Source organism: Doryrhamphus excisus, chromosome 1 (assembly GCF_030265055.1).
Source record: "Doryrhamphus excisus isolate RoL2022-K1 chromosome 1, RoL_Dexc_1.0, whole genome shotgun sequence".
Taxonomy (NCBI): Eukaryota; Metazoa; Chordata; class Actinopteri; order Syngnathiformes; family Syngnathidae; genus Doryrhamphus; species Doryrhamphus excisus.
This window is the reverse complement of record NC_080466.1, coordinates 39,558,999-39,585,883: the sequence shown is the minus strand read 5'-3', so window position 1 is coordinate 39,585,883 and position 26,885 is coordinate 39,558,999. Positions and strand designations below refer to the sequence as shown.

The 26,885-nt window shown below is 45.6% G+C and overlaps 4 protein-coding genes across 17 annotated transcripts in view; 1 reads left to right on the top strand and 3 right to left on the bottom strand.

Annotated features, from left to right (window-relative positions):
* Nucleotides 1-379: 379 nt before the first annotated feature.
* Nucleotides 380-2,170, bottom strand: cplane2 (ciliogenesis and planar polarity effector 2). Its single transcript, XM_058070411.1, has 5 exons — nucleotides 1,787-2,170; nucleotides 1,438-1,590; nucleotides 1,249-1,373; nucleotides 1,029-1,168; nucleotides 380-919 (listed from the first exon to the last, which is right to left on the bottom strand). The coding sequence occupies exons 1-5, from the start codon at nucleotides 1,896-1,898 to the stop codon at nucleotides 718-720; spliced, it is 732 nt and encodes a 243-aa protein (XP_057926394.1). The 5' UTR covers nucleotides 1,899-2,170; the 3' UTR covers nucleotides 380-717.
* Nucleotides 2,147-26,885, top strand: part of slc26a6l (solute carrier family 26 member 6, like) — a 30,335-nt gene continuing 5,596 nt past the window's right edge. Inside the window, exons 1-26 of one of the 11 annotated variants that reach the window (XR_009129580.1) lie at nucleotides 2,147-5,254; nucleotides 5,396-5,534; nucleotides 5,827-5,871; nucleotides 6,160-6,313; nucleotides 7,779-8,264; nucleotides 8,351-8,490; nucleotides 8,550-8,660; nucleotides 8,988-9,166; nucleotides 9,227-9,391; nucleotides 10,652-10,804; nucleotides 11,017-11,099; nucleotides 11,171-11,318; nucleotides 11,389-11,502; nucleotides 12,388-12,465; nucleotides 12,539-12,634; nucleotides 12,706-12,812; nucleotides 13,326-13,395; nucleotides 13,457-13,549; nucleotides 14,921-15,019; nucleotides 15,079-15,462; nucleotides 15,524-15,578; nucleotides 16,616-16,761; nucleotides 18,066-18,133; nucleotides 22,545-22,635; nucleotides 22,842-23,016; nucleotides 23,114-23,272. Coding sequence is in view for 8 of the 11 variants with exons in the window: in XM_058070264.1 (XP_057926247.1) it covers nucleotides 8,263-8,264; nucleotides 8,351-8,490; nucleotides 8,550-8,660; nucleotides 8,988-9,166; nucleotides 9,227-9,391; nucleotides 10,652-10,804; nucleotides 11,017-11,099; nucleotides 11,171-11,318; nucleotides 11,389-11,502; nucleotides 12,388-12,465; nucleotides 12,539-12,634; nucleotides 12,706-12,812; nucleotides 13,326-13,395; nucleotides 13,457-13,549; nucleotides 14,921-15,019; nucleotides 15,079-15,462; nucleotides 15,524-15,578; nucleotides 16,616-16,761; nucleotides 18,066-18,092 (2,250 nt within the window). In the remaining 3 variants the exon portion in view is untranslated. Of the gene's footprint in view, nucleotides 5,255-5,395; nucleotides 5,535-5,826; nucleotides 5,872-6,159; nucleotides 6,314-7,778; nucleotides 8,491-8,549; nucleotides 8,661-8,987; nucleotides 9,167-9,226; nucleotides 9,392-10,651; nucleotides 10,805-11,016; nucleotides 11,100-11,170; nucleotides 11,319-11,388; nucleotides 11,503-12,387; nucleotides 12,466-12,538; nucleotides 12,635-12,705; nucleotides 12,813-13,325; nucleotides 13,396-13,456; nucleotides 13,550-14,920; nucleotides 15,020-15,078; nucleotides 15,463-15,523; nucleotides 15,579-16,615; nucleotides 16,762-18,065; nucleotides 18,464-22,507; nucleotides 22,636-22,841; nucleotides 23,017-23,113; nucleotides 23,273-26,885 lie in introns of those variants that run through there. The other 10 variants (XR_009129579.1, XR_009129581.1, XM_058070264.1 and 7 more) reach the window with 10 other exon arrangements.
* Nucleotides 2,708-7,051, bottom strand: kbtbd12 (kelch repeat and BTB (POZ) domain containing 12). 3 transcript variants are annotated; one of them, XM_058070345.1, is made up of 5 exons: nucleotides 6,933-7,051; nucleotides 4,193-5,296; nucleotides 3,860-4,130; nucleotides 3,352-3,754; nucleotides 2,708-3,274 (listed from the first exon to the last, which is right to left on the bottom strand). In XM_058070345.1, exons 2-5 carry the CDS (start codon nucleotides 5,281-5,283, stop codon nucleotides 3,108-3,110), a joined length of 1,932 nt encoding a protein of 643 aa, XP_057926328.1. In that variant the 5' UTR covers nucleotides 5,284-5,296; nucleotides 6,933-7,051; the 3' UTR covers nucleotides 2,708-3,107. The 3 variants fall into 3 exon arrangements, with proteins under 3 accessions (XP_057926328.1, XP_057926337.1, XP_057926321.1); XM_058070354.1 differs by lacking the exon at nucleotides 6,933-7,051 and having other exon boundaries at nucleotides 3,352-3,549; nucleotides 3,604-3,754; nucleotides 4,193-5,602; XM_058070338.1 differs by lacking the exon at nucleotides 6,933-7,051 and having other exon boundaries at nucleotides 4,193-5,602.
* Nucleotides 18,241-25,850, bottom strand: p4htmb (prolyl 4-hydroxylase, transmembrane b). 2 transcript variants are annotated; one of them, XM_058070377.1, is made up of 9 exons: nucleotides 25,201-25,850; nucleotides 25,028-25,109; nucleotides 23,260-23,450; nucleotides 23,089-23,185; nucleotides 22,822-22,984; nucleotides 20,812-20,997; nucleotides 20,562-20,652; nucleotides 20,297-20,420; nucleotides 18,241-20,227 (listed from the first exon to the last, which is right to left on the bottom strand). In XM_058070377.1, the coding sequence occupies exons 1-9, from the start codon at nucleotides 25,549-25,551 to the stop codon at nucleotides 20,025-20,027; spliced, it is 1,488 nt and encodes a 495-aa protein (XP_057926360.1). In that variant the 5' UTR covers nucleotides 25,552-25,850; the 3' UTR covers nucleotides 18,241-20,024. The 2 variants fall into 2 exon arrangements, with proteins under 2 accessions (XP_057926360.1, XP_057926370.1); XM_058070387.1 differs by having other exon boundaries at nucleotides 20,066-20,227; nucleotides 20,323-20,420.

Sequence of the window (26,885 nt, the reverse complement as noted above, 5' to 3'; positions counted from 1 at the left end):
CACAGCCTTTTTAAAAGGAAAAATGTGGATTGAATGTGATTTAGTGTCAGGCCTCAGGCAGCGCCATTGCTGCTGAGCTTGTAAGAAAAGTCATTTTACACTTCTCCAAAACATCCTGAGGCTCATGGAACTAAAACATAGAGAAAGGATCTCATTGGCTGTCCGTCAAGAACAAATCATATCCAAAGGCCTCGTCTCCCGAATTAGGAGAGCACCAAACATTGAGTTTTCCTCCATCTACCTGTAAAGGAACAATGCAGCTTTGGGTTGTGCAGGGGCGTCAAACGGTAGCCAGTGACGTGATGTTGCAGGGGGCATCCCTAAGGACCGAGGGTCCTGGTCTGTGTGGTAATGACGACATGAACTGGTAAAATATGTCAAAGGTAATACTAGGCAAGTTTATTTCTAGAGCACAATTCATAGTCAAGAGTGCTGATAAAATACTTTCAGGTATCAAACTTTTGATTTGCCAAAGTTGAGGCTTGTCGCACATCTTCTGGAAGACTGTTCCAGGTTCCATAAAACTGAAACAACCTTGCCGTCTTCACCGACAGGAGACCAATGCCTGATACGGTCTTTAGTATTGAATACCAACACACTAGACCCGATAGAAACACAAAGTCCAGTAACTGTGAGCCAAATCACCCAGCTCCTCTTCAAACTGCACTGTCTGAAGCCCCCGCGTAGGACTGAGGTCTGCACACCACAAGTGAGACTTCATGCCCCCAGCTGCGGCTGATGTCTTGCTACGACACAGTCCTGATGCCACAGGTTCTCGGCCAGGCAATCCAGGAGGGGTGCTACGTCCCCCAGCCCGTCGCCGACTTCCCCGCCTGTACGCATCAGCGGCAACCTCCACGTGTCCTGGAAGACACTCAAGTCTTTGTCTGGGACGTCACAGTGCATGAAAAGATCAAATCTGGGCAACACGACCGTCAAGGAAATGATGGCTGGTCTGATTTCCTCCATTACAAAGTCTTACTGTTATCAACATTATGTAAGAAATGGTGCATCGCTAATAAGGATACTTTGTACCAACTACTAAAGACACCACTCGGCTTCCATATGGGTCGGTCCACTTGGCAATCTGGTTGGCTAGATCGTCAAAGGACATCCTGTCTGTGAAGGAGAACAGGAAGAGAACTGCGTCCACACGCTCCTTACAAGACTGGGAAGAGAAGAGGTTTTCAAAGAGGTCTTTAGTGTGTATGTGTGTGTGTGTGTGTGTGGTGGTGGGGATGCACACACCGGAAGCAGGTGGTCGAATCGACGCAGGGCATTCTCCCCACAGTCCCACAGCTGGAAGCGAAAGAAAAGGACTCTGTTGGTTTCTCTCAGCTTCACTGGCCAATACACCACCGTTGTTTCGATCCCTTTTTGGACACACAAAATGCCTGAAATATCTCAACATGAACAATGCAAACAGGAGCCTCTTACCTGTGGTTTCGTAATGCATGTTGGGTATTTTCACACCAGCCAGACGGGCAGCAAGGGAACTTTTACCAACACCGCTCTTGCCAGACAGGAAGATCTTGTAGTGGACTGTGTCTACGGCTTCATGTGGGGGCATCAACGGAGACTCCAGCAAACCTGAATTTTTTTTAAAAAGCAGTGTAGGTATTTTTTACTAAATTCCACAACATCATGGATTATTTGTGCGATTACTGTGAGTTTCTGCTATATTTTGCACGGTATCAAAGTCCCACAGAACTGACAAATCCGCTGATCCCATACTAAAAGTTCCCCAAACAATAATACATTCATGAGTGTATTTTTTTCGACATACCAAAAATCTTCCGTTTCTTCTTGTGCAGTATTTTGCTGAAATATTCTTTGCTGTCTTTGTCTCGATGCCAGTCTCTTACAATGAGAGATCCGCATTTGGGAACTGCAGTCATCTTGGCGAAGCTAGCATCACACAAGCTAGCTAGCTAGCTAGCTAGCTAACGTTTCCGTTAAAACGACCGATTGCTTCGGAAACCAACGTACCATATTATCTTCAAAGTTAAACTTTAATATGCATTTATAGTTTCAATTAATACACATTTATGGCGATACGGTGAAATACTAAGACACTTTTAGGCGATACTAACACGATAGAAACATTGGTAACCCCTGACAACCGTTTATTTGCCATCTCTTCCGGTCCGGAACCGGAAGTACTGTGTTTAATTGTTGGGTGTCACGGGATGTCACATCCGAATGTTGTCCTCGGTGCCTTAAAGACGTGTATTTTTAACTAGAGGTCAGGTGAAATCACAGCGAAATGTCACAAACGGTAGGCGCCGTTCTCACATGTGGTAAATACTACTACCAAGAGTCCATCGTGACAGGAAAAAAGGAAATGCCGAGAAGCCACCTTTTTGTGCTTTGCTAACCTGTAGCTGTAGGAGTGGAACCGATTAAACACGCTGCGGGTTACAGTGAGAAACAACAAGTATAATTTATACTAAAATCAAAGTTAAAACATTGTTGGAACTGGAAAATGTGAAACGCAGCCAACTAGAACAATGTCCAGGTATGCTCCACTCAGTTTGGTTGTTGTGCCCACCGCAAAGAAGTGCTGCCTTCATGTTCTCCTCACTTTCCGGATTTTTTCCCTTTGTTTTCAAATGCCTAAGTTGACAAATATATACCGAATAGCCCATGTGGATTTACAATTTCTGTTTATTTTTTACTTATAAGAATCACAGAAATTTCAGACAATTCCATAAAGTACTGGACACAGACATATTGTATGTGTAAGAAAAACACAACGGTACAGTATACCCGGAAACGGTACTTTGGCGCCATCTTGCGGCATGCCTGTGTTATGACAAACAGTAATACAATACAATAGAATGGATAAGGTGCATGTTTGTTACAAAAAGAGTTAGCAAACTGTTGTATTTGATACCGGTTAAAGTTGATTCAAATGATCGGATTCACTGTTGATGTTTATAAGGGAGTATATATACAGTTTTTGTATAATTCCCTACTAAATACTGTACAATTGAATCCTCTATGTTTCATGCTGCTTAGGAAAAATTGCATTTGCCCGTTGAAGCTAGGCTATAAGTGCTCTATCAAAATGACTTGATTGTCAACATCCAAGCGTTTTGAGGTGTTTACTGCAACAGGTCTGCAGGCGGAGATATCAATCCCCTGGGATTCAGACTCGCCACCAAGCAAACGTCATAGTTGTCATGCATCAAAGCGCGCCGAGCAACCACCGTCCATCGGTTCTCCCATGGGTCCAGTTCCAAGATGTCTTTGGTTATGTCGTCATGGCGATCTGAGAATATTGTAATCGAGAGGTTACAATGTTTCGCATCCATGCGGCGTTTGTGGATATAAAAATGAAAACGTCACCTGCTCCTTTGTAGTATCCACACACGTAAATCTTTCCTCCCACCACGCCGGCGTTTGGCGCGTTAGTGCGTAGTGACAGTTGAGGGCACGGTAGACGAGGTCCCTCTCTCCAAAAATCTCCGTCTGCATTGTAGACCTCTACAACGTCAAGGCAGCGCCGGGACTGCCCACGGTCCACACCCTCACACCCGATACCGCCTGTAAAACGTAAAACGATAAACGTTGTTGTGGACATGTGTGGTGAAAACTTACCTAAGACAAAAATTTCCCCGTTGAGTACAACGGCGCTGCATCTGTACTTGGAGTACTTCATCGGACCCAGTTCTGTCCACTTGTTTACATTTGGATCGTACTCCAGGAGGCGGTTACTTAAACTGTCTGGCTCGTCATCCATTCGGTACGTCTGGAGAGAGGGAACGGTGAAGGAAAACGGGTTCAACAGTAGACCAGAATTTCAAGACTTGGTGGAAAACCAGACCTCAGTTATTTTCTAGGATCGTATTCCCACCTGTGGGGTTTTACCACCAATCACATAAAGGCGATCCTTGAGCGTGACCACGCTGTGATAGGCCAACGGAAGCGGTAGAGGTGCCGCACTCCGCCAGGGTCCTCCCTGCAGAGACCATCGCTCCACGCGGTTTGTGATGAGGAACTGGTTCTTCAGCTTCATCAGCCCGCCCAGCAGGTACAGGGCATCACCCAGGGAACCCAAACCGTAAGAATCCCGGTACTCTGCAGACGTGAGGTGCTCCCAACTACCTTGGGCCTCCACTTTGTACCTGGAGAATCCAAACGACGATAAGAACCGGGTGTTTTTTTTCGGTGATTGTGATCTTCTCACCTGAAGAGCTCCACATTCATCTCCTTTTGTCGGGACATCCTTCGGGCGCCGGCTTCTCCTGACACGATAATGTTGTTGTCTTCAGTCACAACCCCGCCGCATACGTAACCGAGAGCTTCTCCGTATCGAGGTGACGTGATGTAATAAACGCGGCTTGTCGCCGGTGCGAAACAAAAACTACGCTCGCTGTAGTTGCCGTATCTGGATCTAATCCCGCCGCCGTCGTTGCCGATGCAGAGCAGCAAATCGGTGGTCTCCATCCCGAAGCGCAGCTTCAGTTTACGGGGCGCCGCCGAGGGATGCATAGCGACGGCCTCCATGGCTTGATTCAACATCTCCAGACATTCGGCGTCAGCAAGCAAGGCCGCGTTCCTCTTCAGCGTCTCTCGTAAATAGTCAGCGCTTATCAAGGGCAAGCGAACCTTCCTGAGGAGCTCTGGGAGGTGCTTGACTCGTACTTCTCCTTCCATCGAGGAGCTGTGTTTGACCCAGCGAAGAACCACATCCAGGATGGTTTCTTCTCTTGAAACATTAAGATCATCTGAGTTGAGCAACCTGGCCAGCTGATGGGCCTCCAGGTCCAGGACCTCTTCTTGTTGGCACACTTGGACAAAGTGCTGCCTCAGGAAGCGCTGAGCGTGATCGGCCAGTTCCTCAGCACCGAGGTCTCGTGCGAAGTAGAAGACACCGAGGCAGTTGGAGGCGTCCATGTTCTCCATCATGTGCTGCTGGCAGTGAGAGAACACCTCGTCCATCTGCAGAAGGAAAGCCGCGATGGAGATGCCTTGCACGTTGGTGTTGTCCAGAGGAAGTTCTGAGGTGTACATGTAGTTCAGGAGGAGAGCCAAGCTGTCTGCCGGCGTGTCCCGCAGGAACACTTCTCTGTTGCTGCACTCTCGGAGGCCGCATGTGAACATAACGCGGAAGTAGGGGCTGAAGGCGGACAGGACCAGGCGGTGACAGGGGAAGCTGACGCCTTCCGCGACCAGCACGACGTCCGTCAGGTGGCCGGCGTCCCTCATCTTCCTCAGCTGCTCAAGCAGCACCTGGCCGTGTTTGGCGGTAAAATCCATTTGACTTCCTGTATTCATACGCAGGATTTCACTGCAAAACACAAACATCACAAACTTCCTTAAACTTCACTGTGGGCTTTGCCAAGCTGATTGTACTCTGTTTTGTTTTTACGATACACTTCTCATGCAGATGCTAACACCACTTGGTCCGTGTGAAGAATGTCCACGTGGCTGTAGTGGATCTTAAGGAGGTTCTAAGTGGAGCTCGAAGATGCAAAAAGGAGAATTGGGAGATGAAAAGTTGAAGAGCACAGCCTTCAAAAGTAATGGTAATGGTTTTATTTCATTTGAACATGCATCAGATTACAATTGAATGCATCCCATAATCAGTTCACAGTTCCACATGTCCAAAAGGAGTAGGAAGAAGCAAAGCTTATTAAATCCTACCCCTCCATCTGGTACTTTTACAATCAGTAACTGTTACATTTGTTCACCTCCTGCTTTCCTAATATATTTGTAATTTTTAAATTTTTAAATTTTTAAATTTTTAAATTTTTAAATTTTTAAATTTTTAAATTTTTAAATTTTTTTAATTTTTTAATTTTTTAATTTTTGTCACAGGTGATCGAGGTGATCTGACCATCCAATGACATAATGGTTACCATAGTAAGTGTCAATATAGTGATATATATATAGCACATCATGACTGGTTCAAGACTCTTCATCCTTGTATTTAGCAAACATCAACTGCTTGTATTGTTTCTTGAATTGGCTCATCGTTGTGCATTGTTTGATTTCCTTACTCAATCCATTCCATAGTTTGATTCCACATACTGAAATGCTATGGATTTTTAACATAGTCCTAGCATATAAGTGCTAGAAATATAAAAGGCATTTTATATATCATTTGCATATAAAAAAGGAAAAATGAAGTTATAATTTAACGCTTATCAGGGGAGGCCCAGACTTCCATCTCCTCTGCAACTCAGCTCCTCCCAGTGGATCTCGAGGCCTTCCCAAGCCAGTTTGGAGACAGTCTCTCCAACGTCTCCTGGGTCTTCTCCACATCACCGTGACCGCAGAAGAACCAGGCCCGGCATGGAGCAAGGTATGGCCCCCCGCCCCCAAGGCATGCAATCTCTGAGGCCTTCTACTTGTTGAACGTGCCCTGAACACCTCCCCAAGGAGGTGGACACTTCCGGTGGTCACCTCCCGAAGGAAGTGTTCAGGGAGGCATCCTGACCAGGAAGTAATATGGTTCACTCTGTGCATTGCTTTCATAGAACAACGGCATCATCGGAGTGAGCCCTTTTGTCAGTCATACAGTCTCTTTGTCTGAGTGGGTGGAGGCGGGGCTGCTAGCATACACACAGAGTGCAGACGTAGAAATAATGTTAGTAGATTGCAGTATATTCTCATAGATTTTTTTTCACTGTACTTTTCCTAAAAGTAATGTTAACATAGTATCGTGTGGTGACCCCCCCCCTCCTCCCCTTTTCCCCCCACCGTTTTCTTGAAAAGATGCCACTTCTATGTTTGCTTAGATGTTATTTTTGTGAGAGTGCATGCAAGTGGCGTTCAGTGACGTGCACCTTTTCCAGAGCGACGCTAAAAATAGCCACCATGTGGACTGTACTGCGAAAAAGAAATGACTTCCATTTCACTTCCATGGCGTCAAATGACAACAAAAGTACACGTGAAGCATGAAAGTAAAGCCAGCGTCTTACCAAACGCGTCAGCTCCTCTCGCTCGCTGCCATGGAACATGAAGTATTCTTCTGAGCACGTTACTGTTCTCGTTCGGGACAGGGTCTGAGTCATTGCAGCGAGCAAACATATGTAAACACCCCCCCGCCGCCCCTCCATGGACCCCCTGAGCTGCTGACCCGAAACCAAAAATAGATGTGTGCGTTGGTGGCAAACATCAACAGCTGGGTGATTTTCTTTTGGGGGGGGGGGGGGGTTCTTTTCAAGCATTTGTACATATACTCCATTATTATTGTTGTTTAACAGTACTTTAAAGAAAACTACAACAAAAAAACTATGAAACTATATTGAAATCGACTAACAGCACTGTGTGTGTATGCTAGCGACACCCGCCTCCACCCACCCTGGCAAAGAGACTGTATGACAAAATGGCTCACTCTATTCATAACGTTATTCTATGGAACAAAGGTGGTGAAAGTAATGCACAGAGTGAGCCCTCTTCCTTAATTTCTTTCCCACCAGTTGAGAAGAACTGGCCTAATTTGCATAATTGGCCGTGATGCATTTGCATGTCGATTTAATGGCTGAGACGTGATATGTTTAGAAATACAAATAACCTTTATTATGTGGCTTCCTTTGCCCCCCCCCCCAAAAAAAAAAATCGAAATACTGCTGAGCCAACATGTTGTCCTTCCTGAGGGGGCGCGGGACCACTGGGGTTTGAACTTGAAGATGACATTTCACGCTTCATTAGCTTTCCTTTTGCTTTTGCATGGAAAAGGAAGCATCAGCACCCCCCCCCCACCCCCCAACAACAACAATCATTAAAACCCAACTCCGGTTAATGTTTTCCTGCCTTTTTCACAGCATCATGACATCCTTGTCGATGAGCGATCACGGCATGCTGCTCAAGGTTAGCCATTAGCGACACGCACGGATAAAGGCTGCTTCACTGCAACATCGCCTTCATCATCTGACACTTTCGGAGGAAGCATTGAGAGTCACCGTAGATGATCCGGTAAAATCCGTACCACCTGATGGATTCCGCATACAGACACGGCAGATTCAGAATCGACAGGGAAGTCCTGGACGAGCAAAGATTGGAGGAGTTGACTCAGAGAAAAACACATGCGGACTCGAACCCGTCTCTCTTGCACCAACTTCAAGATTCCGTCAGGTCATTAGCATTTCAACGATCAAATGTATCCACTTTTGTTCCAATGCAGATGGAAAGAAACACCTGGATGGGAGAAGGTTGATGAGTCCGAATCAAATATGATGACAGGAGAACCAGATTATAGAGGGGGAGGAGACACCTGCTGTGGCCCAGCTTGATGCACTGTTTTCGGGCATGTGCGGCGAGCAGTCTCTGTGCCACCATGGAGGTCCCTGGCTAACGTTTAGCGCTTTTCTTAAAGGTGATGTTGTATTCCTTGCAGGTGTACCGTACCCAGACTTAAAGGGTGTGTGCTGAGTACCTTTCCTGTGTTGTATTGGCTGCCCAAATACTCCGTCTGGGACTATGGAATGTCGGATCTCATCGCTGGGCTCAGTGTGGGAATCATGCATCTCCCACAAGGTAGGTCAGATCATGCAGTGTGGATTCTGAACTCGGGTCACCGTGTCTTTGCCCCGCAGGTATGGCGTACGCGTTATTGGCTTCCCTGCCGCCTGTGTTTGGCCTCTACACGTCCCTCTACCCGGCCCTTGTTTATTTCTTTTTTGGAACGTCCCGCCATATTTCCATAGGTGAGATGGCTGAATGTGTGTTAGTGTTGGTGAGCTGAGATCATCTCTCCACCTCACTGGTGGGGTGTATCCAGATGCTGCTTAGACGGCAGATCAGTATGGCACAGCCTGGCCACAATAAAAGGCCTGCCCAAAATGTGTCCTTGAATTCAAAGTAGGCGTGTCCTAACCTTTTCCCTCCAGTGAGCGTTCCATCTCACTTAGCTAGTTTTTTATATTTCCCAAATCATCAATTTTCTTGTTGCAGTATTTGGACTTTATTGCCATTTTAACTTTACCCCAACCTGAACCGAGGCTGGGCTTTTACGTCTGATTTGTTGCGTTCAGGTACGTTTGCCGTGCTCAGCATCATGGTGGGCAGTGTGACGGAGAGACTGGCTCCAGATATCCATTTCCTTCAAAGCAATGGGACCAATATGACGGAGGTGGAGGTGGACATCCCTGCACGGGACGAGTGCAGGGTGCAGGTGGCAGCTGCTACCACAGTTTTGGCCGGACTTATTCAGGTACCGAATGACAGTTCTGAGGACTCCCCGTGTTTTGGACACCAGTGTCCTTGTGCTCAGGTTGTGCTGGGTTTGGTCAAGTTCGGTTTTGTGGGAACGTACTTGTCCGAGCCTCTGGTGCGGGCATACACGACGGCCGCCGCGGCCCATGCAGTGGTGGCTCAGCTGAAGTACATCTTTGGAGTGTCGCCGGCGCGCTTTAATGGGCCGCTATCGCTGGTGTATGTAAGTATTGCACCAGCAAAACATGTTGTCTTCCTGGAGTGACTGCATACCTTTACTTCACATTGCCTCTTCATCTTCATCAGGAGTAATCAGTATTCAATCAGTATTAAATCAGTATTCAATCAGTATTCAAGCACGATCAACCCAGCAATCCCTCCTTTATGGCCTTTACACCCGGAGTACTTATTTCTAAGTAAAATATTTGTCTACTTACAGCACAGAAATCCTCTTTATGACCCTCTAAATATGTTTATTAGAGCCCTCCAGACGTGAAATAACACCCCTATAGTCACCTTTATACTCCTATTACCCAATTTAGTAGACATAATAAGACAAAATAACACATAGAAAACCTGTTTACCACATTCTAAATATGTGTTTTAACATGATTAGAGCCCTCCAGACATGAAATAACATCCCTATAGTCACCTTTACACTCCTATTACCCAATTTAGTAGATATAATAAGACAAAATAAGACCTACAAAACTTGTTTACCACCTACTAAATATGTGTTTTAACATGATTAGAGCCCTCCAGAAATGAAGTAACACCCCTATATTCATCTTTACACTCCTATTACCCAATTTAGTAGATATAATAAGACAAAATAAGACCTACAAAACTTGTTTACCACCTCCTAAATATGTGTTTTAACATGATTAGAGCCCCCCAGACATGAAATAACACCCCTATAGTCACCTTTACACTCCTATTACTCAATTTTGTAGATATAAGACTCACAAAACTTGTTTACCACCTTCTAAATATGTGTTTTAACATGATTAGAGCCCTCCAGACATTAAATAACATCCCTATAGTAACCTTTACACTCATATTACCCAATTTAGTAGACATAAGACAAAATAAGACCTAGAAAACCTGTTTACCACCTTCGAAATATGCGTTTTAACATGATTAGAGTCCTCCTGACATTAAATAACATCCCTATAGTAACCTTTACACTCCTATTACCCAATTTAGTAGACAAGGAAGTGATATTTTCCTGAAACTTGCTTATTACTAGAGACTGGAAAAGGGTAGAAACAAACTTTATTTTTTCAGAGGAAAGACAGGAGCCAAGTGTTTCTTTTGTTTATACAGCCATCACAATATTGTGTGTGCGTTCAAAATCAGTCAAAATGATCTAAAATGGCCGCTACTGCAGTGGTTTAATGGCTGGGACTGACTGAGTATAACAGTGTAGTAAAAATGTCTTCATGTGGAGTAATCCCGTTTTTTTCTTGTTATTAAAATTCAGACCCTGAAGGAGGTTTGCCTCTTGCTGCCACAGACCCATCTCCCCACGCTGGCGGTCAGCGTGGCGTCCGTGGTGTTTCTTATCGCGGCCAAGGAGCTCAACTCCTTCCTGAGCCCAAAGCTGCCAGTTCCCATCCCAGCGGAGCTCATCACAGTCAGTTGACACGCTTTTCCGGAGTCTTCATGTTAGCGCATCAGCGCTTTTAGGCCGATGCTGATGGCACGGCCCCGCGGTGGAAGCCGGCAGCTGAGTCGGCAGTTGTGACATGACATTTGTGCACTACAGCAAAAAAAATGACTTAATGATTAACTCCTCTTTTGGAAAATGAGCACAGCATATGAAATGTTGTTGATCTGTGGTTGCAGATTATGGCAGCAACTCTGATATCAAACTATGGCCACTTAAACATAAACTACACCGTCTCAGTGGTTGGGGACATTCCCAGTGGGTAAGCATCTTCATTTCACTCCAAATCCAGTCTAGTCATTATTCCATCTTCTGACTCACTCCTCTGGCCAGCCTGAGTTCCCCCAGCGTGCCGAACGTTAGCCTTTTCGGTGAAGTCCTGGGTGATGCTTTTGCGCTAGCCCTGGTCGCCTACGCCATCTCCATTTCACTCGGAAAAACCTTTGCACTCAAGCACGGATACAAAGTGGACAGCAACCAGGTCAGGACTTTTCTCTTCTGCATGCGTCCTCTGCTTGGATTCTTCCTGTTCTGTCCCTCCTCTGCTGCAGGAGCTGGTGGCCTTGGGTCTCAGCAACACACTGGGGGGCTTCTTCCAGTGCTACGCGGTATGCGCGTCCATGTCTCGCAGTCTCATTCAGGAAAGCACTGGTGGGAAAACACAAGTGAGTGCTGGACAGTAGTCCTATATCCATCTGTCAAAAGCTTCAGCTTTGCTTGAAATGTCTCATTCATTTTTACAGAACAGTTTAGTGCAGAACATGCATTAATGAATATAGAGCCACCATCCACCAGTACCAGCCTGGGCCACACAAATGTCCACATTAGCACTCAATAAGCTCATCAACTCAGCATTCATTCATTTTCTACCGCTTATCCTCATGAGGGTCGCGGGGGGACTGGTTCGCCAACCAATCACAGGGCACATATAGACAAACAACCATTCACACTCACATTCATACCTATGGACAATTTGGAGTCGCTAATTAACCTAGCACGTTTTTGGAATGTGGGAGGAAACCGGAGTACCCGTCGAAAACCCATGCATGCACGGGGAGAACATGCAAACTCCACACAGACATGGCTGAGGGTGGAATTGAACCCTGGTTTGAACCCACCGTGCAGCCCGAAATGTCTCATATGTTCTTTGTAATTATTGTTCATGTTTTGAAAGCCTCTACATCTCACCCAAAGCCGAGTAAACAAACTCTTCCTGAGGTTCAGTATATTTTTCATCAAAGTGTTGTGTTGCTGCTGGATGTTCATAATTACACAATCAATGAAAATGAACCAGATTATCAATATGTTACCATGCATATGCGTGTCAGGCAGGAAGAGTTATCTTTATCTCGGTGGGTGGAGGCGGGAACGCTAGAATACACACAGAGTGTAAGCTAGTAGAAATGAAAAGAGTAGATCATTCCAATCTGGTGTGGTCTGGTGCCACGCCGATTGACGACTGTAATGTCCCAGGTTGATGTGTATCGCGATGTGTGTTGAGAAGTGATGTGTGTGTATGTTGCACACCAGCATTGAGTATCTTCTTGCAGATGGCTGGAATAGCATCGGCTGTGATTGTGTTGGTGACGATACTTAAACTCGGCCCCCTTTTCCAGGAGCTTCCAAAGGTGGGGTCGTGAACACGAGGCATCTTGCAATGTTATGTGTGTGCGGTTCATCAGGCGATAACATGTCTTGCAGGCTGTCCTGGCATCTATCGTCTTTGTCAATCTGAAGGGTATGTTCAAGCAGTACGCGGATATCGTTACTCTGTGGAGGAGCAACAAGACCGATTTGGTGGGAGGATTCCAGGATTCAACGACACAGTTGACCGTGCTGACTCCTGAAATGTTGACTTTGTCCGTCAGGTGCTGTGGTTGGTCACATGGGTGTCCACCATGCTCTTTAATCTGGACCTGGGCCTTGCTGCATCCCTTGTGTTTGCTTTGCTTACTGTTATCTTCAGGACACAGCTGTAAGACATGGAGGTCCTCGCTTCTCGCAAATACACGCCAGATTTGACATGGCATGATTTACACAGCTATGTCAAAGCGGACCAGGGTTCAATTCCACCCTCGGCCATCTCTGTGTGGAGTTTGCATGTTCTCCCCGTGCATGCGTGGGTTTTCTCCGGGTACTCCGGTTTCCTCCCACATTCCAAAAACATGCTAGGTTAATTGGCGACTCCAAATTGTCCATAGGTATGAATGTGAGTGTGAATGGTTGTTTGTCTATATGTGCCCTGTGATTGGCTGGCGACCATTCCAGGGTGTACCCCGCCTCTCGCCCGATGACAGCTGGGATAGGCTCCAGCACCCCCGCGGCCCTTGTGAGGATAAGCGGTAGAAAATGGATGGATGGCATTCCAACTTTATTTGTAAAGCACTTTAAAACAACCCTATGCTGACAAAAGCACATAAAGACACAAAAGACTACAAGGTATACAATCATCCTGTCCACTGTCATTTTTATCTTTGCCCCTTTTCAGGCCAACATACTCCCTTCTGGGAAACGTTGAAGGTTCAGAGCTGTACGTGGACATGGAGACCCATCGAGAGGTACAGTAGAACAATCACTGTCAATGCAAAAGAAGCACCATCTCATTTCTCTGTTTTGCAGGCCCGAGAGATTCCAGGCATTACAATATTCCGCTCTTCTGCTACGGTATATTTCGCCAATGCTGAGCTCTACCTCGAGGCTTTGAAAGAAAAGGTTTGTTTGCATCATTCATATGCTATAAAATGAATAAGAGACAGGAAAGTCCATCTTAACGAAAAGGCTTTGTGATAAAAGCCATTTTTCCATGCAGTGTATCAACAACACAACAGGACGCTCATCGTATTTTATGCTAGCCGACACAAACCCATGTCGTGGTAATTATAAGTCTTTATATAGGTCTTTTTATAGGTAATTATAGGTCTCGGGCTGATACTGGCACGCGGGGGCATGATACTGGGCCTGATACCAGACAAACCATGTGATAATCTTATTATCACATACTATTTAATCATGAGCTTATTATCACGTACTATTTAATCAAAAGACCATTTTGTTTCCAGAAAATGTTCAGTTTATTACATGTATTATATCTAAACAGTGTAAACACAATAATTGCAAAAATATTTCAACAATAATATTTTATCAACAGTCTTATCATTCATTAATTTTCTACTGCTTTTTCCTCACGAGGGTCGCGGGGGGTGCTGGAGCCTATCCCAGCTGTCATCGGGCGAGAGGCGGGGTACACCCTGGACTGGTCGCCAGCCAATCACAGGGCACATATAGACAAACAACCATTCACACTCACATTCATACCTATGGACAATTTGGAGTCGCTAATTAACCTAGCATGTTTTTGGAATGTGGGAGGAAACCGGAGTACCCGGAGAAAGCCCACGCATGCACGGGGAGAACATGCAAACTCCACACAGAGATGGCCGAGGGTGGAATTGAACCCTGGTCTCCTAGCTGTGAGGTCTGCGCGCTAACCACTAGCCCAGTGTAAACACAATAATTGCAAAAATATTTCAACAATAATATTTTATCAACAGTCTTATCTTATCAATGTCTGACAATTAAAGTTCCATTAATCAAGTTTGCGGTTTTTGGTGACTGGAGAAGCACTAGGATTATTTCTAGCGTGGCCACGCTCGTGCGCTGTTCTCTGATTGGTTGTTTCACGGGCACAATACCAGAGCAGCGCGCTCTGAGTGGACAGCTACGGGGGCTGATACTGACATGGTTAAACTCTATATTTTATCAGTATCACTGCCCTGGGCTTTGACACAGTATAATTTCGGCCTTTTCCCGTATCATTCATGGGCGGTTTCTAGGGTACAGGGCCAATTAATACTGTAGTATGTGATAACAATGGATATTTACTTTTAGATAGAAAGAACTTTTGATGAAATAAACAGAACGGTGCGTGTAAAATGACGAGTAGCCTACCAGAAAAGTCCTTCATCGCCGTCCTCCACCTCCTCCTGACAACTGAAACCACTCAAGTGGTCTTCTTAACCATCACAACTGAACAGCCTCATAATTCACACTTTGTCAGTCTCTTTCTCTTTTGTTGTGTTTCAGAGTGGCCTTGATATCAGCAAAATGATTCTCTACAAGAGGAGACAGGAAGCCAAAGAGAAACGTCGCCAAAAGAGAGCAGAGCGACGAGCCAAGAGAGAGGTGTGGTCTGCCGGCTTGGACGTGATGCGGTTATTTCAAATGACGGGATGTGCTTTTAGAGACGCGCTGAGCAAGCGGCGGTGTTCTCCGTGGAGGAAGAGGCCAAGAGCTGGAGGAACGCAAGCATGGAGAAGAATGAACAGAATCAGGCAGAGAGGGAAAACGGGACGGTGTTTGTAAAGCCGACCACAGCAGAGAGCCAACCTCGATGGGAGTACTTGAAAGGATGCCACCCGGACAGCACCAGTTTGGGGGGGATGTCCGAGCCCACGGACGGGGACGCCACCACTCTGGGCTCCAGCAGCGAGGATACGCTGAGTCGGGATCTGGAGCGGATCTCTTTGGGCTCTCTGGGAAAATGGACCTGGGACATCCACTCCATCATTCTTGACCTCTCCACGGCCAACTTCATCGACACGGTGGCCATCAAGACTATGAAAAATGTAAGCTTTTCGGATGATCACACCTCATCCATCACTGACTTAACCAAAATCTGCATTACAGATTTTTCAAGACTTCAGTGAGATCGATGTTGACGTCTACATGGCAGGTTGTCAAGGTAAGGAGAACATCATGTCAGTCGACCTGGAACGATGGTTCCACCACCCTCATCAGTCCATTTCTGCAAATAGGATCTTTTATTCATAAATCACATATAACAAGTGGATGACAGATAGGAGACCCGGGTTCAATTCCACCCTCGGCCTATCCCAGCTGTCTTCGGGCGAGAGGCGGGGTACACCCTGGACTGGTGGCCAGCCAATCACAGGGCACATATAGACAAACAACCATTCACACTCACATTCATACCTATGGACAATTTGGAGTCGCTAATTAACCTAGCATGTTTTTGGAATGTGGGAGGAAACCGGAGTACCCGGAGAAAACCCACGCCTGCATGGGGAGAACATGCAAACTCCACACAGAGATGGTGGAATCGAACCCTGCGCTAACCACTCGACCGCCGTGCAGCCTGAACTCTTACCGTATATTTATTTGATGCAATATTTAATGATGCAATTCAAGCTTAAGCCAGAGTACTTCAATCTAATCGGGATATTTTAGCCTTGGGGGAGGGAATTCAAATGCACATTAAAGCTATCGGATGTCACTCCTAGCTGTGAGGTCTACGCGCTAACCACTCGACCACCGTGCCGCCGTCAATGAGTCAATAAAACATTTTTCTTATTTATATTTAAATAAAAACATTTATATTTATTCTTATAAGAACACTGTCTCGGGTTCAATTCCACCCTCGGCCATCTCTGTGTGGAGTTTGCATGTTCTCCCCATGCATGCGTAGGTTTTTCTTCCGGGTACTCCGGTTTCCTCCCACATTCCAAAAACATGCTAGGTTAATTGGCGACTCCAAATTGTCCATAGGTATGAATGTGAGTGTGAATGGTTGTTTGTCTATATGTGCCCTGTGATTGGTTGGCGAACCAGTCCGGGGTGGCCCCCATCTCGGCCGAACACAGCTGGGATAGGTTCCAGCACCCCCCGCGACCCTCATGAGGATAAGCAGTAGAAAATGAATGAATATTTAACATTGTGTTCCCCTGATGTAGCCAAAAAGTATCTCCATGATCTCCTCAGCTTCCGTGGTTCATCAGCTGGAGCTCGGCCGCTTCTTCTCCGAGCAGATAACAAAGAGACATCTTTTTCCATCCGTCCATGACGCCGTACTCTTCTGTCTGAACCACCGCGGAGCTTCGTCATTCCCCAGATACGAGCGCTTCACGGTGCGTATGATTGTTAGTAGGCTGCTGCTCTTGACACTTTTACAACCGTGACACTTAACCACCCAGGAGGCTGCTACACTCAAAAAATAAACGTTTAGCCTCAACAAAAAAAATAAACGCAACAGTTTCCATTAGTCTTTCTCAGTTATGACAACTTAATTTGAAATTGCTTTGAACCAACAAACAATATTGCGTTGCACAAATTAGCTTTTCCTCTTCACTCAAAGCTTATTTTAAGTAATGCTTACTGAATAATTGTTTTCATAGGGACAAGTTTTTAAGTTCGTAACTCAAAGAAATATGTTAAGTCAACTGACTTAATCATTTTATTCAAAGTAGTTTAATTTGTTGTCTACTTAATTATAATAACAATGCACACAACTAGGTAGCAGTAACTAAATATATATATATACTATATATATATATATATACGTATATGTTACCAAACTAATTTTATTAAGTCATGGCAACTTGAATTTTGTTTTAAGCATACCAACAATACAATTTGAGTGTATATGACATTCTAAATTAAGTTCATGTAATAGCCAACATTATTATTTGAACATAACTTAAAAAATAAAGTTAGCTACTTAGAAAGTTTATCTAAATCAATTAATTACATTTTTTACATTGCATTCATGTATAAAATCAAGTGGTGTCAACAGATACTCTGAATTACTCTTTAGAGCAGGGGTCCCCAAACTACGGCCCGGATCCGGCCCGCCTCCACCTTTGGTCCGGCCCCCTGAGCAACACCAGATAAATACCCCTCTCCTGTGTTGTTATATATTTCCTGACTTTATTTTTTCTTTGAAGACCCCAGAGAGTGTATTTAGTTATTACTTATTTAATAATTGTGTTGTTAAATATTTCCTGACTTTGGTTTTTCTTTGAAGTCCCCAGAGAGAGTATTTGGTTATTATTTATTTCACAAATAGTATTATTTATTTTATTAATACTGTTATTATTTATTTCCGACTTATTTTTTCCGTGAAGATCCCGGAAAGGGTTATTAATATTTGCTTTTGTGTGGCTTTCTGGAAAACAATAAATGTTTATGTTTAGACACCCATGCAATCGTTACATTTTCTGCTACAAACTGACCCCGGCCCCCCATCAGAGCAGGGAAAAGTTATGTGGCCCTCACAGGAAAAAGTTTGGGGACCCCTGCTTTAGAGTATACCCATGCAACGGCAACATCATTTTTGGCGGAAAAAACCCTCAATATCGATATGAATCAGTATGGCACGTTCATGACTCAGTCACTAACCTAACCTTGTAATAAATCAACTCTTTGTTTTCAGGATGGGGATGGAAGCACCAAACTTTAAGACCTTCAGCCACACGGGACATTCGGCTCCATCATCTAAAGGTGGGAGAAGACCTCCCAACATCTGACCGAGCGTTTACAGCACATATATTCAACTAACAAAAGTACGGAACACAATTTAAATCATGATATCACTGCTAAGTCCCAAATAGTTTGATTCAACTTTATTATTCCATATGGGAAATAAATACAGCACATTAGAAAAAGAAAATAGAATATCTCAACAACACTTTGTGTATTACAATCAAAAATAAAGGATTCAAGGAACAAAGACAAGGCAAACATGCGTCACACGAATTGTGTGAGGTTTTTTTTTTTTTTTTTTGGTCATGGCAGCAAGAACAAGTTCTACTAAAAAGATTTCATGAGCAATCTCAAGTCAAGTGCAAGTTTTAGAGCAACAGCAAAACGTATCGCTACTTCATGCAAAGGGAATTTTGGATGCGTTTGGTTTTAGTGCAACATTCCATAAACGGGACGAGAAAAACTATAGGGATGCTCCGATCGATCGGCCAAAAAAAAAAAAAAATCACATGATCGCCATATGCCGACGCTGGACGACACTTGCCGTATGTTTGTGATAGTTAGAATGCTAAGCTTATTACCCCAAAAATTGATCGGTGAGCAGCCTTTGTCAGCGGTGGAAGACCCTGGGTTCTCTCTCGCTTGAAGCCCACCTATGTGGTACTTGCATGTCCTGCTAGACCTCCACCAGTCCACTCTCAGATCCAAAGAAGGCATCAATGAAAGTGATATCATATCGCTAACAGAAGGTCAGACTCAAATCAAAATGGACTCTATCCATCCATCCATTTTCCTCTGCTTATCTGGGTCAAGCAGTCCCAACCGCCTCCTCCAGTTCCACCAGGAGTGAGACATAATCCCTCCGAGGTCTCCCCGGGGGCCTTCTACCGGCGGTTCATGGTCGGAACATCTCACCAGGGAGGCATGGTTTGCACCCTGTTTTGGGAACGTTCCATGTGATTGTTAAGCGGTGTATCCTTCTACAACTCTGACAGAAACTCTTGTCCTAAAACGGCGCCAGAAACCCACAATGCATTGCAAGTATTGTGAGATTTCGTCTTGGCGGTGTAAGCAAACCAAGACGGTATTTTGGATGCTAAACAAGCAGGTGAATCTAAACCAAGGCAAAACGTGAGCAAAAATTTTGGATGTTAACTGAAAAAACATGCTAAACGGGGCGGATGTTAACCGAGGTACCACTGTACCTATTTTTTTTAGGGAACCCTGGCAGTCAGGGGACCTAGGAATTGGCTTGACTATTACCATTTATACAGCACCCCCGGTTCAATTGCACTCATCATGAATACATTGAATGTGCTCAGGATCAATTTCATTCATGGATGATCGGTTAGCGCGCAGACCTAGGAGACCAGGGTTCAATTCCCACCCTCGGCTATCTCTGTGTGGAGTTTGCATGTTCTCCCCGTGCATGCGTGGGTTTTTTCCGGGTACTCCGGTTTCCTCCCACATTCCAAAAACATGCTAGGTTAATTAGCGACTCCAAATTGTCCATAGGTATGAATGTGAGTGTGAATGGTTGTTTGTCTATATGTGCCCTGTGATTGGCTGGCGACCAGTCCAGGGTGTACCCCACCTTTCGCCCGAAGACAGCTGGGATAGGCTCCAGCACCCCCCGCGACCCTCGTGAGGAAAAGCGGTAGAAAATGAATGAATGAATGAATGATCGGTATGGGAATCGGCATGATGGGAGCATCCCTAAGAAAAAACGATACACGCTAAATGGATCAACGCACAACAGAATGTGAGCAAAGTGCCTCAGAAGTTGCATATAAACCCACAGTGAGCTCATTCCCTGAAGAAACTGTACCTGCTGCCTCAATCGGGACCACCAAACGTGTTTGTGCACAGGAATATAGAGGCCGGGGGGTGGTGGGGTTGGGGGTGCGCGCTACAATTCTTCATGGATATCGGAATGCGACGTCAGACCGTCGTCATCCTCGTCCTCTGGCTGCTGGGACACCAACTGCTGGTAGCGAGCCTGACGCTGGTAATCCGGATCAATATTGATCCATTTATTGGCCACCCACTTTGTACCACGGGTGACCATGCAGCCGCCGTGCAGAGCGTACTCATCCTGTTCTCCGACCCATCCTGTAGGGGACACAAAGACCAGTGTGAAGTGCATTATGGGATGTAACTTGGTTTCCCGCTCAATCGTACCTCTTCCATCAGAAAGATAGTTGTACCAGAAAACAGCTTTTCCTTTGGTAGGTTTCACCCTTAGGTTACTCTTGTCGCAGTTCCTCCTTGTGTCCATGAGATCGATGCCGTTCTGAATGAGTGACTGAAAATAAAAAAAACAAAACATGCTAAAGCCTCGGTGACGCCACTTTCCTAACCTGAGCCACATGCTAACAAACATGCATGCTAACAACGATATGAAAGACGCTGACACGTTTCCACAGCAACACACACGCTTACGCACCACTTCATCAAAGGTCCTGTTGTCTGCCACCGGGAATGCGGTCTCCCCGCCCCCGTCAACAGAGTTCAGGTAGAAGAGAACAGTGATGTACCTGAGTGTGCGACACACAGGTTTCAATTGACACACACATGGATGGTGCAAACACACACATGTGTGGGGGAAGGGGGGGCGGGTATAGGGGGGGCATGCCTGTTGTCACAATGAATACAAAAACAAAAACACTTGGACTTGTGAGTCTTAGCGGTCTTACCTACAGGATGTCTCGAAAGGGGTGGAGGCGTTTGCAGCGAGACGTGTGTGGGTACAGGCGGTTTCGGGGTAGACGGGGCCGCTGTCGTGATGGGCGTGGTAGTGGCCGCCCTCTTCGTAGCGGACCACCTGCAGCGGCTCGCTCAGGTCCACAAATGTGGACGGCAGCCCCGTTAGACGAGTCACTCTTTGGCGTAACGAAAGCAAAGTAATAAATAATAAACGTACATAGTAGGACGTGTGAATGAACCGCAGCTCCCCCAGTGCAGGTAGCACTCAGGACCCAGGATATGTTGGAGAAACGATGTCTCTCAACTGGCCTGGGAATGCCTTGGGATGCACGGGGAGGAGTTGGATGAAGTAGGTGGGGACTGGGAAGTCTCGGAAGAGCTGACCTCGGATTAGTTGAAGAAAATGTATACTGACTCTGAGACTATGGATGTGTTCGAAACCGCATACTAACCGCATACTATCGACACTCCACACTGCATACTCAATCCATCAGACAGTATGCAAAGCGTTTTACACTACAGCGTACTACATGATAACCCACAATGCATTGCGCTCCTATCCGAACTGAAATCGACAGGCTGAAGCCGATTTCACTTTAGCGCTAAACTCTTTAAATACATAACTTTATTGAGATTTTTTTTAGATCCCAAATGTGCCATTTATATGTCCAAATACCAACCGTTGGGACAAATTTTAGCAAAATTTAAGCTAGCCGAAGTGAGCAACGCACTTCCGGTTATTTTCACAAAAATAAAACACCCCTTTACTTTTCTCATGCAGATAAAACCATAGTGATAAATCACTGCTTTTACTTTGAAAACAATAAGCAAACGTGCGGCACGGCGGTCTAGTGGTTAGCGCGCAGACCTCACAGCTAGGACACCAGGGTTCAATTCCATCCTCGGCTATCTCTGTGTGGAGTTTGCATGTTCTCCCCGTGCATGCGTGGGTTTTCACCCACATTCCAAAAACATGCTAGGTTAATTAGCGACTCCAAATTGTCCATAGGTATGAATGTGAGTGTGAATGGTTGTTTGTCTATATGTGCCCTGTGATTGGTTGGCAAACCAGTCCAGGGTGTACCCCGCCTCTTGCCTGAAGACAGCTGGGATAGACTCCACAGCACCCCCCCCGCGACCCTCGTGAGGAAAAGCGGTAGAAAATGAATGAATGAATGAACAATGACACCGCCGTTTGGTCTACGTTGTTTTGGTGTTTGCGCGGTGACGTTACGTCACATTGCATCCTGGGTAATTTGAGTATGAGTACTAAGCTGATGATACATACTCAACATTTCTGGTGAATGCAGTATCCATCCGGGAACTTCTTGCATACTCAAAAATCGCATGTGTGTGTCATGACGGATGCCCCATGCAACATGTCCACCATTTGACACCCCTGCACAACATGAAGCTCCATTTTTCCATTGAAGGGTCATGATGGACCCTTCTTCTTCATAAAAGCCTTCTCTGGAAGATGGAGTATGATGGTTATGGGACTTCACTCTGCACCAGTACCAACCTTCATTTGGGCCCAGGATGGTCCCGTGTCTTGGCGGTTTTTTTTTTTTCCGGGGGGGGGGGGGGGATACCACTTGATTTTTTTTAGCTCAAAAATCGCATACTGTCAGTGTAGACACATTGCATACTCAAAGAGTTAGTATAATTATGCGGTTTCGAACACAGCCATGGTGTCTCCAACGTATCCTGGGTCTACCACCAGTTGCAGATGTCCTGAACACCTCCCAGGGAGCCGTCCGGGATGCATCCTGATCAGATGCCTTGACCTTTCAGCCCAAAGATCATCACCAAAGGTAAGGAGCACAAATGGACCGGTAAATTGAGAACTTTGCCTTTTGGCTCGGTTCCGTCTTTACCACAACGGACCCATGCAGAGTCGTCCATTCCAGACGTCAGGTCTGATTCCAGGTTCCATGCTTCCCTCATGCAGATATACGGAATGGCAACAAAAGGAAGTCATACTGCGTTTCCTTCCTCACCTTTTCTTGATTTCTTGAAGGACCTGATGTGCTCCTCTGCCCTGGTACAGCCAAGTGTGCCGACTGTTCCTCACCAGCTGACTCCTCTTCACGCCTCGCTGCAGTAGAAAGCGCTGGAAGGCGTCGGCGCTCAGAAGCCGGAATTCTTCTAAACTCAGCAAACCTTCAGCACATGAAAGACACGCATCATCTGAGGTGAGCATCACGTTTTTTTTTTCTTTCTGCGGTTTCTTCGGAAAAATAGAACGTAAATTTGTGACTTGTTACCATTCCCGTCTTTGTCCACTTTGAGGCCGGCGTAGATCTCCTGTAAATTTTCCGGTGTGAGCCAGATGCCGTCCCTCACGCGGGAATGGGTCAGTATCTGTTGGGGGTGCAGTGAATCCATCAATCTGTATGCCACCCCACTCCCGCCCCCCCCCCCACAGCGACATACACCTCATGCAGCTGCAGCTGCCCATCCTGGTTGATATCCAGAAGGTTGAAGATCTCCTCCGGGCTGAGGTTGAGCTCCTTAGCCAGCTCCTCCTGGCCATCCTGCACCATCAGCTGACTCTCCATCAGACCTTTTAGCTGGGCCAGCTGCATCACCACACGACACTCGTCCTCGGACAAGAACCCGGGGATCTCTGCACAAAGAGATCACCTGCATTGTCATGAACCAAGACTTGCCCCTGCCGGACACTGAGGGAAACCCCAAGTGAAGGGGACTTTTACGGCTTAGGCTGCGATGAACCGTCTTTGCTGCAGGACACTCAGTTCAGTCATGCATTGCTGCTTCTGTTCCTCCCAACTCATGCAGTCATGTGAACGCCACCTCATCCTAAGCCCAAAGTGGGTCAGATGCAGGGACGTCACTGGGATTGGAACGAGGGGGGTTGGGTGGGGGTTAGGAAAATAGTCTTTATGTATTGTATGTATTGGTTTCCAGTGTTGCCAGTTTTGACGTTCAGCTATTCCTGAGACCCCTTGAGGAACACTTTTTCCACATTTTTGCACTGTTGGATCTTACGGAGGTTCTTGCCATCCATGCCCAAATGTTCTCCATTGGGTTTAGATGAGGGGAAGACGCAGGATGGTCCGAAAAAGTTAGCTTATTCCTCTGGAGTCCTCCCAGTCCTTTGTAGAAGTGTAGAAAAAGCTAGTCATTACCACACAGATCAGGGCCTTCAATCATGACGGATGCCCCATGCAACATGTCCACCATTTGACACCCCTGCACAACCTGAAGCTCCATTTTTCCATTGAAGGATCATTCCACTACAAACAATGCTTTTCTTCATAAAAGCCTTCTCTGGAAGATGGCGTCTTATGGTTATGGGACTTCACGCGGATAGCCGATGCCGTCCTCCGATTCGCTTTTTTTTGGAGGGGGGGTTACCACTTGACGTTTTAGTTCCATGACCCTCAGGATGTTTTGGAGAAGTGTGAAATGACTGTCTTAGCAGCAATGGTGCTGCCAGAGGCCTTGCTTATCAATGCCACCTTCTTCCAAGAGCGAAAGCTTTGTTGCCTTTGCCATCAAGAGATGATGAGTGTGCTCTTAACTTTTCATCAACAGCCTATTTCACTTGGACGCTTCTTCACAATAAAATACTTACTTAGCTTTACTTAGAACCTTGTTAAAGTCCAACAGTGCAAAAAGTATATTGACATTTTGTGAGGAGTGTAGAGTATTTCTGTTTTGGTTATGATATAATAGAATACAATAGAGCTGGCGGCAAGTGGTTAGCGCGCAGACCTCACAGCTAGGAGACCAGGGTTCAATTCCACCCTCGGCCATCTCTGTGTGGAGTTTGCATGTTCTCTCCGTGCATGCGTGGGTTTTCTAAGGGTACTCCGGTTTCCTCCCACATTCCAAAAACATGCTAGGTTAATTAGCGACTCCAAATTGTCCATAGGTATGAATGTGAGTGTGAATGGTTGTTTGTCTATATGTGCCCTGTGATTGGCTGGCGACCAGTCCAGGGTGTATCCCGCCTCTTGCCCGATGACAGCTGGGATAGGCTCCAGCACCCCCGCGAGGAAAAAGCGGTAGAAAATGAATGAATGAACAATAGAGCTGCCTTTGCAAAGATAACTCAATTGTCGGGTGTTGATGTGTTATTGTGATATGCATCTTCACAAAACTGTTCAAAATTAATAAAATGTAGCAAACAGAGGTAACTAACATACTTATTTATGATGATACAGTAACAGTGCTTACCAAATAGCAGAGGTTTCAGACTCAAAGTTGTCATTTCGTGGACTTTATTAGGAACTAATGACACCTTCTGAACATGTCCCACCTGGCAGACAAAGATCAGGTCATTACGGAACGTGAGCGTGTTTGCAGGACCATGCTAAAGAAACGTGGTAGATCTTTGCATCTTTACTCACTCGGATGCCCTCCATGCGTGGGAGAGAAATGTCACGCAGGGACGGTGCGGTCGATGGCGGACGCGGGGATTGTGCATGCTGCTCGCCGCTCCGTGCAGCGTCACGACCCGGCCTGCTGGCGTCCTCCTGTCCGCTGCTGTAGTGCACGTACAGGAGCAGGGCGATCACGTTGACGATGTAGACGTGGAAGAACACCATCACCACCACGAAGTACGAGCGGGAGCACACGCTGCTCTTCGGGCCGAGGAGTCGCTCGCTGTTGCTGCTGCTGGCGGGCGGCCGAGGGGGCGCGCTGGTGGAGGCGGTGGTCGTTGCGTCCTCCGCCTCTGCACTCCCTTGCTTGTCAGCCATAGTGGGGCGCAAGTGCTACGAGATCCATTCGACAAATCATGATGACATTTTACCCCAAACAGAGCGCGCGAAGCCCATGTTTACCAAAGTAGTTGATACGGCACTCTGTTTACACTGCACCAATTCCTCTTTGGCACCAATGCGCATCCGCAATAGAAACCCGCTCCAAAAAACGGCTTCTATTACATCCGATCCATTGTCGACTGACTCCTGCGATCATAATTTACCACTAACAAAGATATCCCGGTCGCCTTGTTTGTGTGCTCAGATTTTGCGCACTGGAAATGAGGCGGGTCGATCCAAACATCGATGTAATTGATACCAGCTATAGCATCAGCATTGGGTCGATACTAGCCCGAAGTCGATATGTTTAAGTTATTTTGTATGTCTTTTCACAAAATATCTACGTATATTTATTGTGTTGTTCAAGTATATTGATATATTTTAATATTTTTTTACATCATGTACTTGTTTATGGACACCAGAGAGCTTTTTATTATTTTTTATTATTTATCTATTCTACTTATTTGACAGTATTATTTTTATTTTGGATAATTTTAATATTATTATTATTTAAATGTATATTGTTGTGCTTAAATACTGTTAAATAGTTGAAAAATATGTGGTGCTACATATATTTTGTTTGCCTAAAATCTTTGTTGTGAGTTTTAATCTGGTCATAATCATGCTCAACAAACTGGCCGAACTGCACTTGGTATCGAATCAATACCAAAATGTGCAGTATCACCCAGCTTCACAAGCAATAACAGAAGCGGTAATGCAATGGGGACCTCTGGTGACCTGAAATAATAACACAATAACACACGTTCGCAGTGCGGATTAGCCCAAGTAAAAAAAAAAGACTATATTGTCGCTGATTGGTTAAGGTGTTGTGCGCATGCGCATTTGTCAGCCAAACCAGAAAGTATAGTAAAGAAGCTACCTGCAAGCTACTGATTTAATGATAAGCAGCACGAGCACAACGTTAAATTTACTTATGTACGCACGTTGGATGTTAGAAAATGGTCAAAATCATAAAATTGTTACAACGTTGGGGAACATATGAAAAGGACGTAAAACATGGTAACGGCATCTGGTTGACTTTTACTGCACATGCGTAAATTGCTTATAGCTAGGAAGTACTGTATGTAGGGTTAACTGCTAGCTTGTATTTGTAGCTAGCTTGTAGCAACACGTTCATCTGGCCAAAATGCTTTAAAAACATAAAAAAAACTTACAAACAAACACAAAAAGATAGTGATTAAACTAGACGCTAATACAGTTCAATGGCAACTCTTTGGCCAACGGTAAATTCCAATCTTTTTTTATGTTCT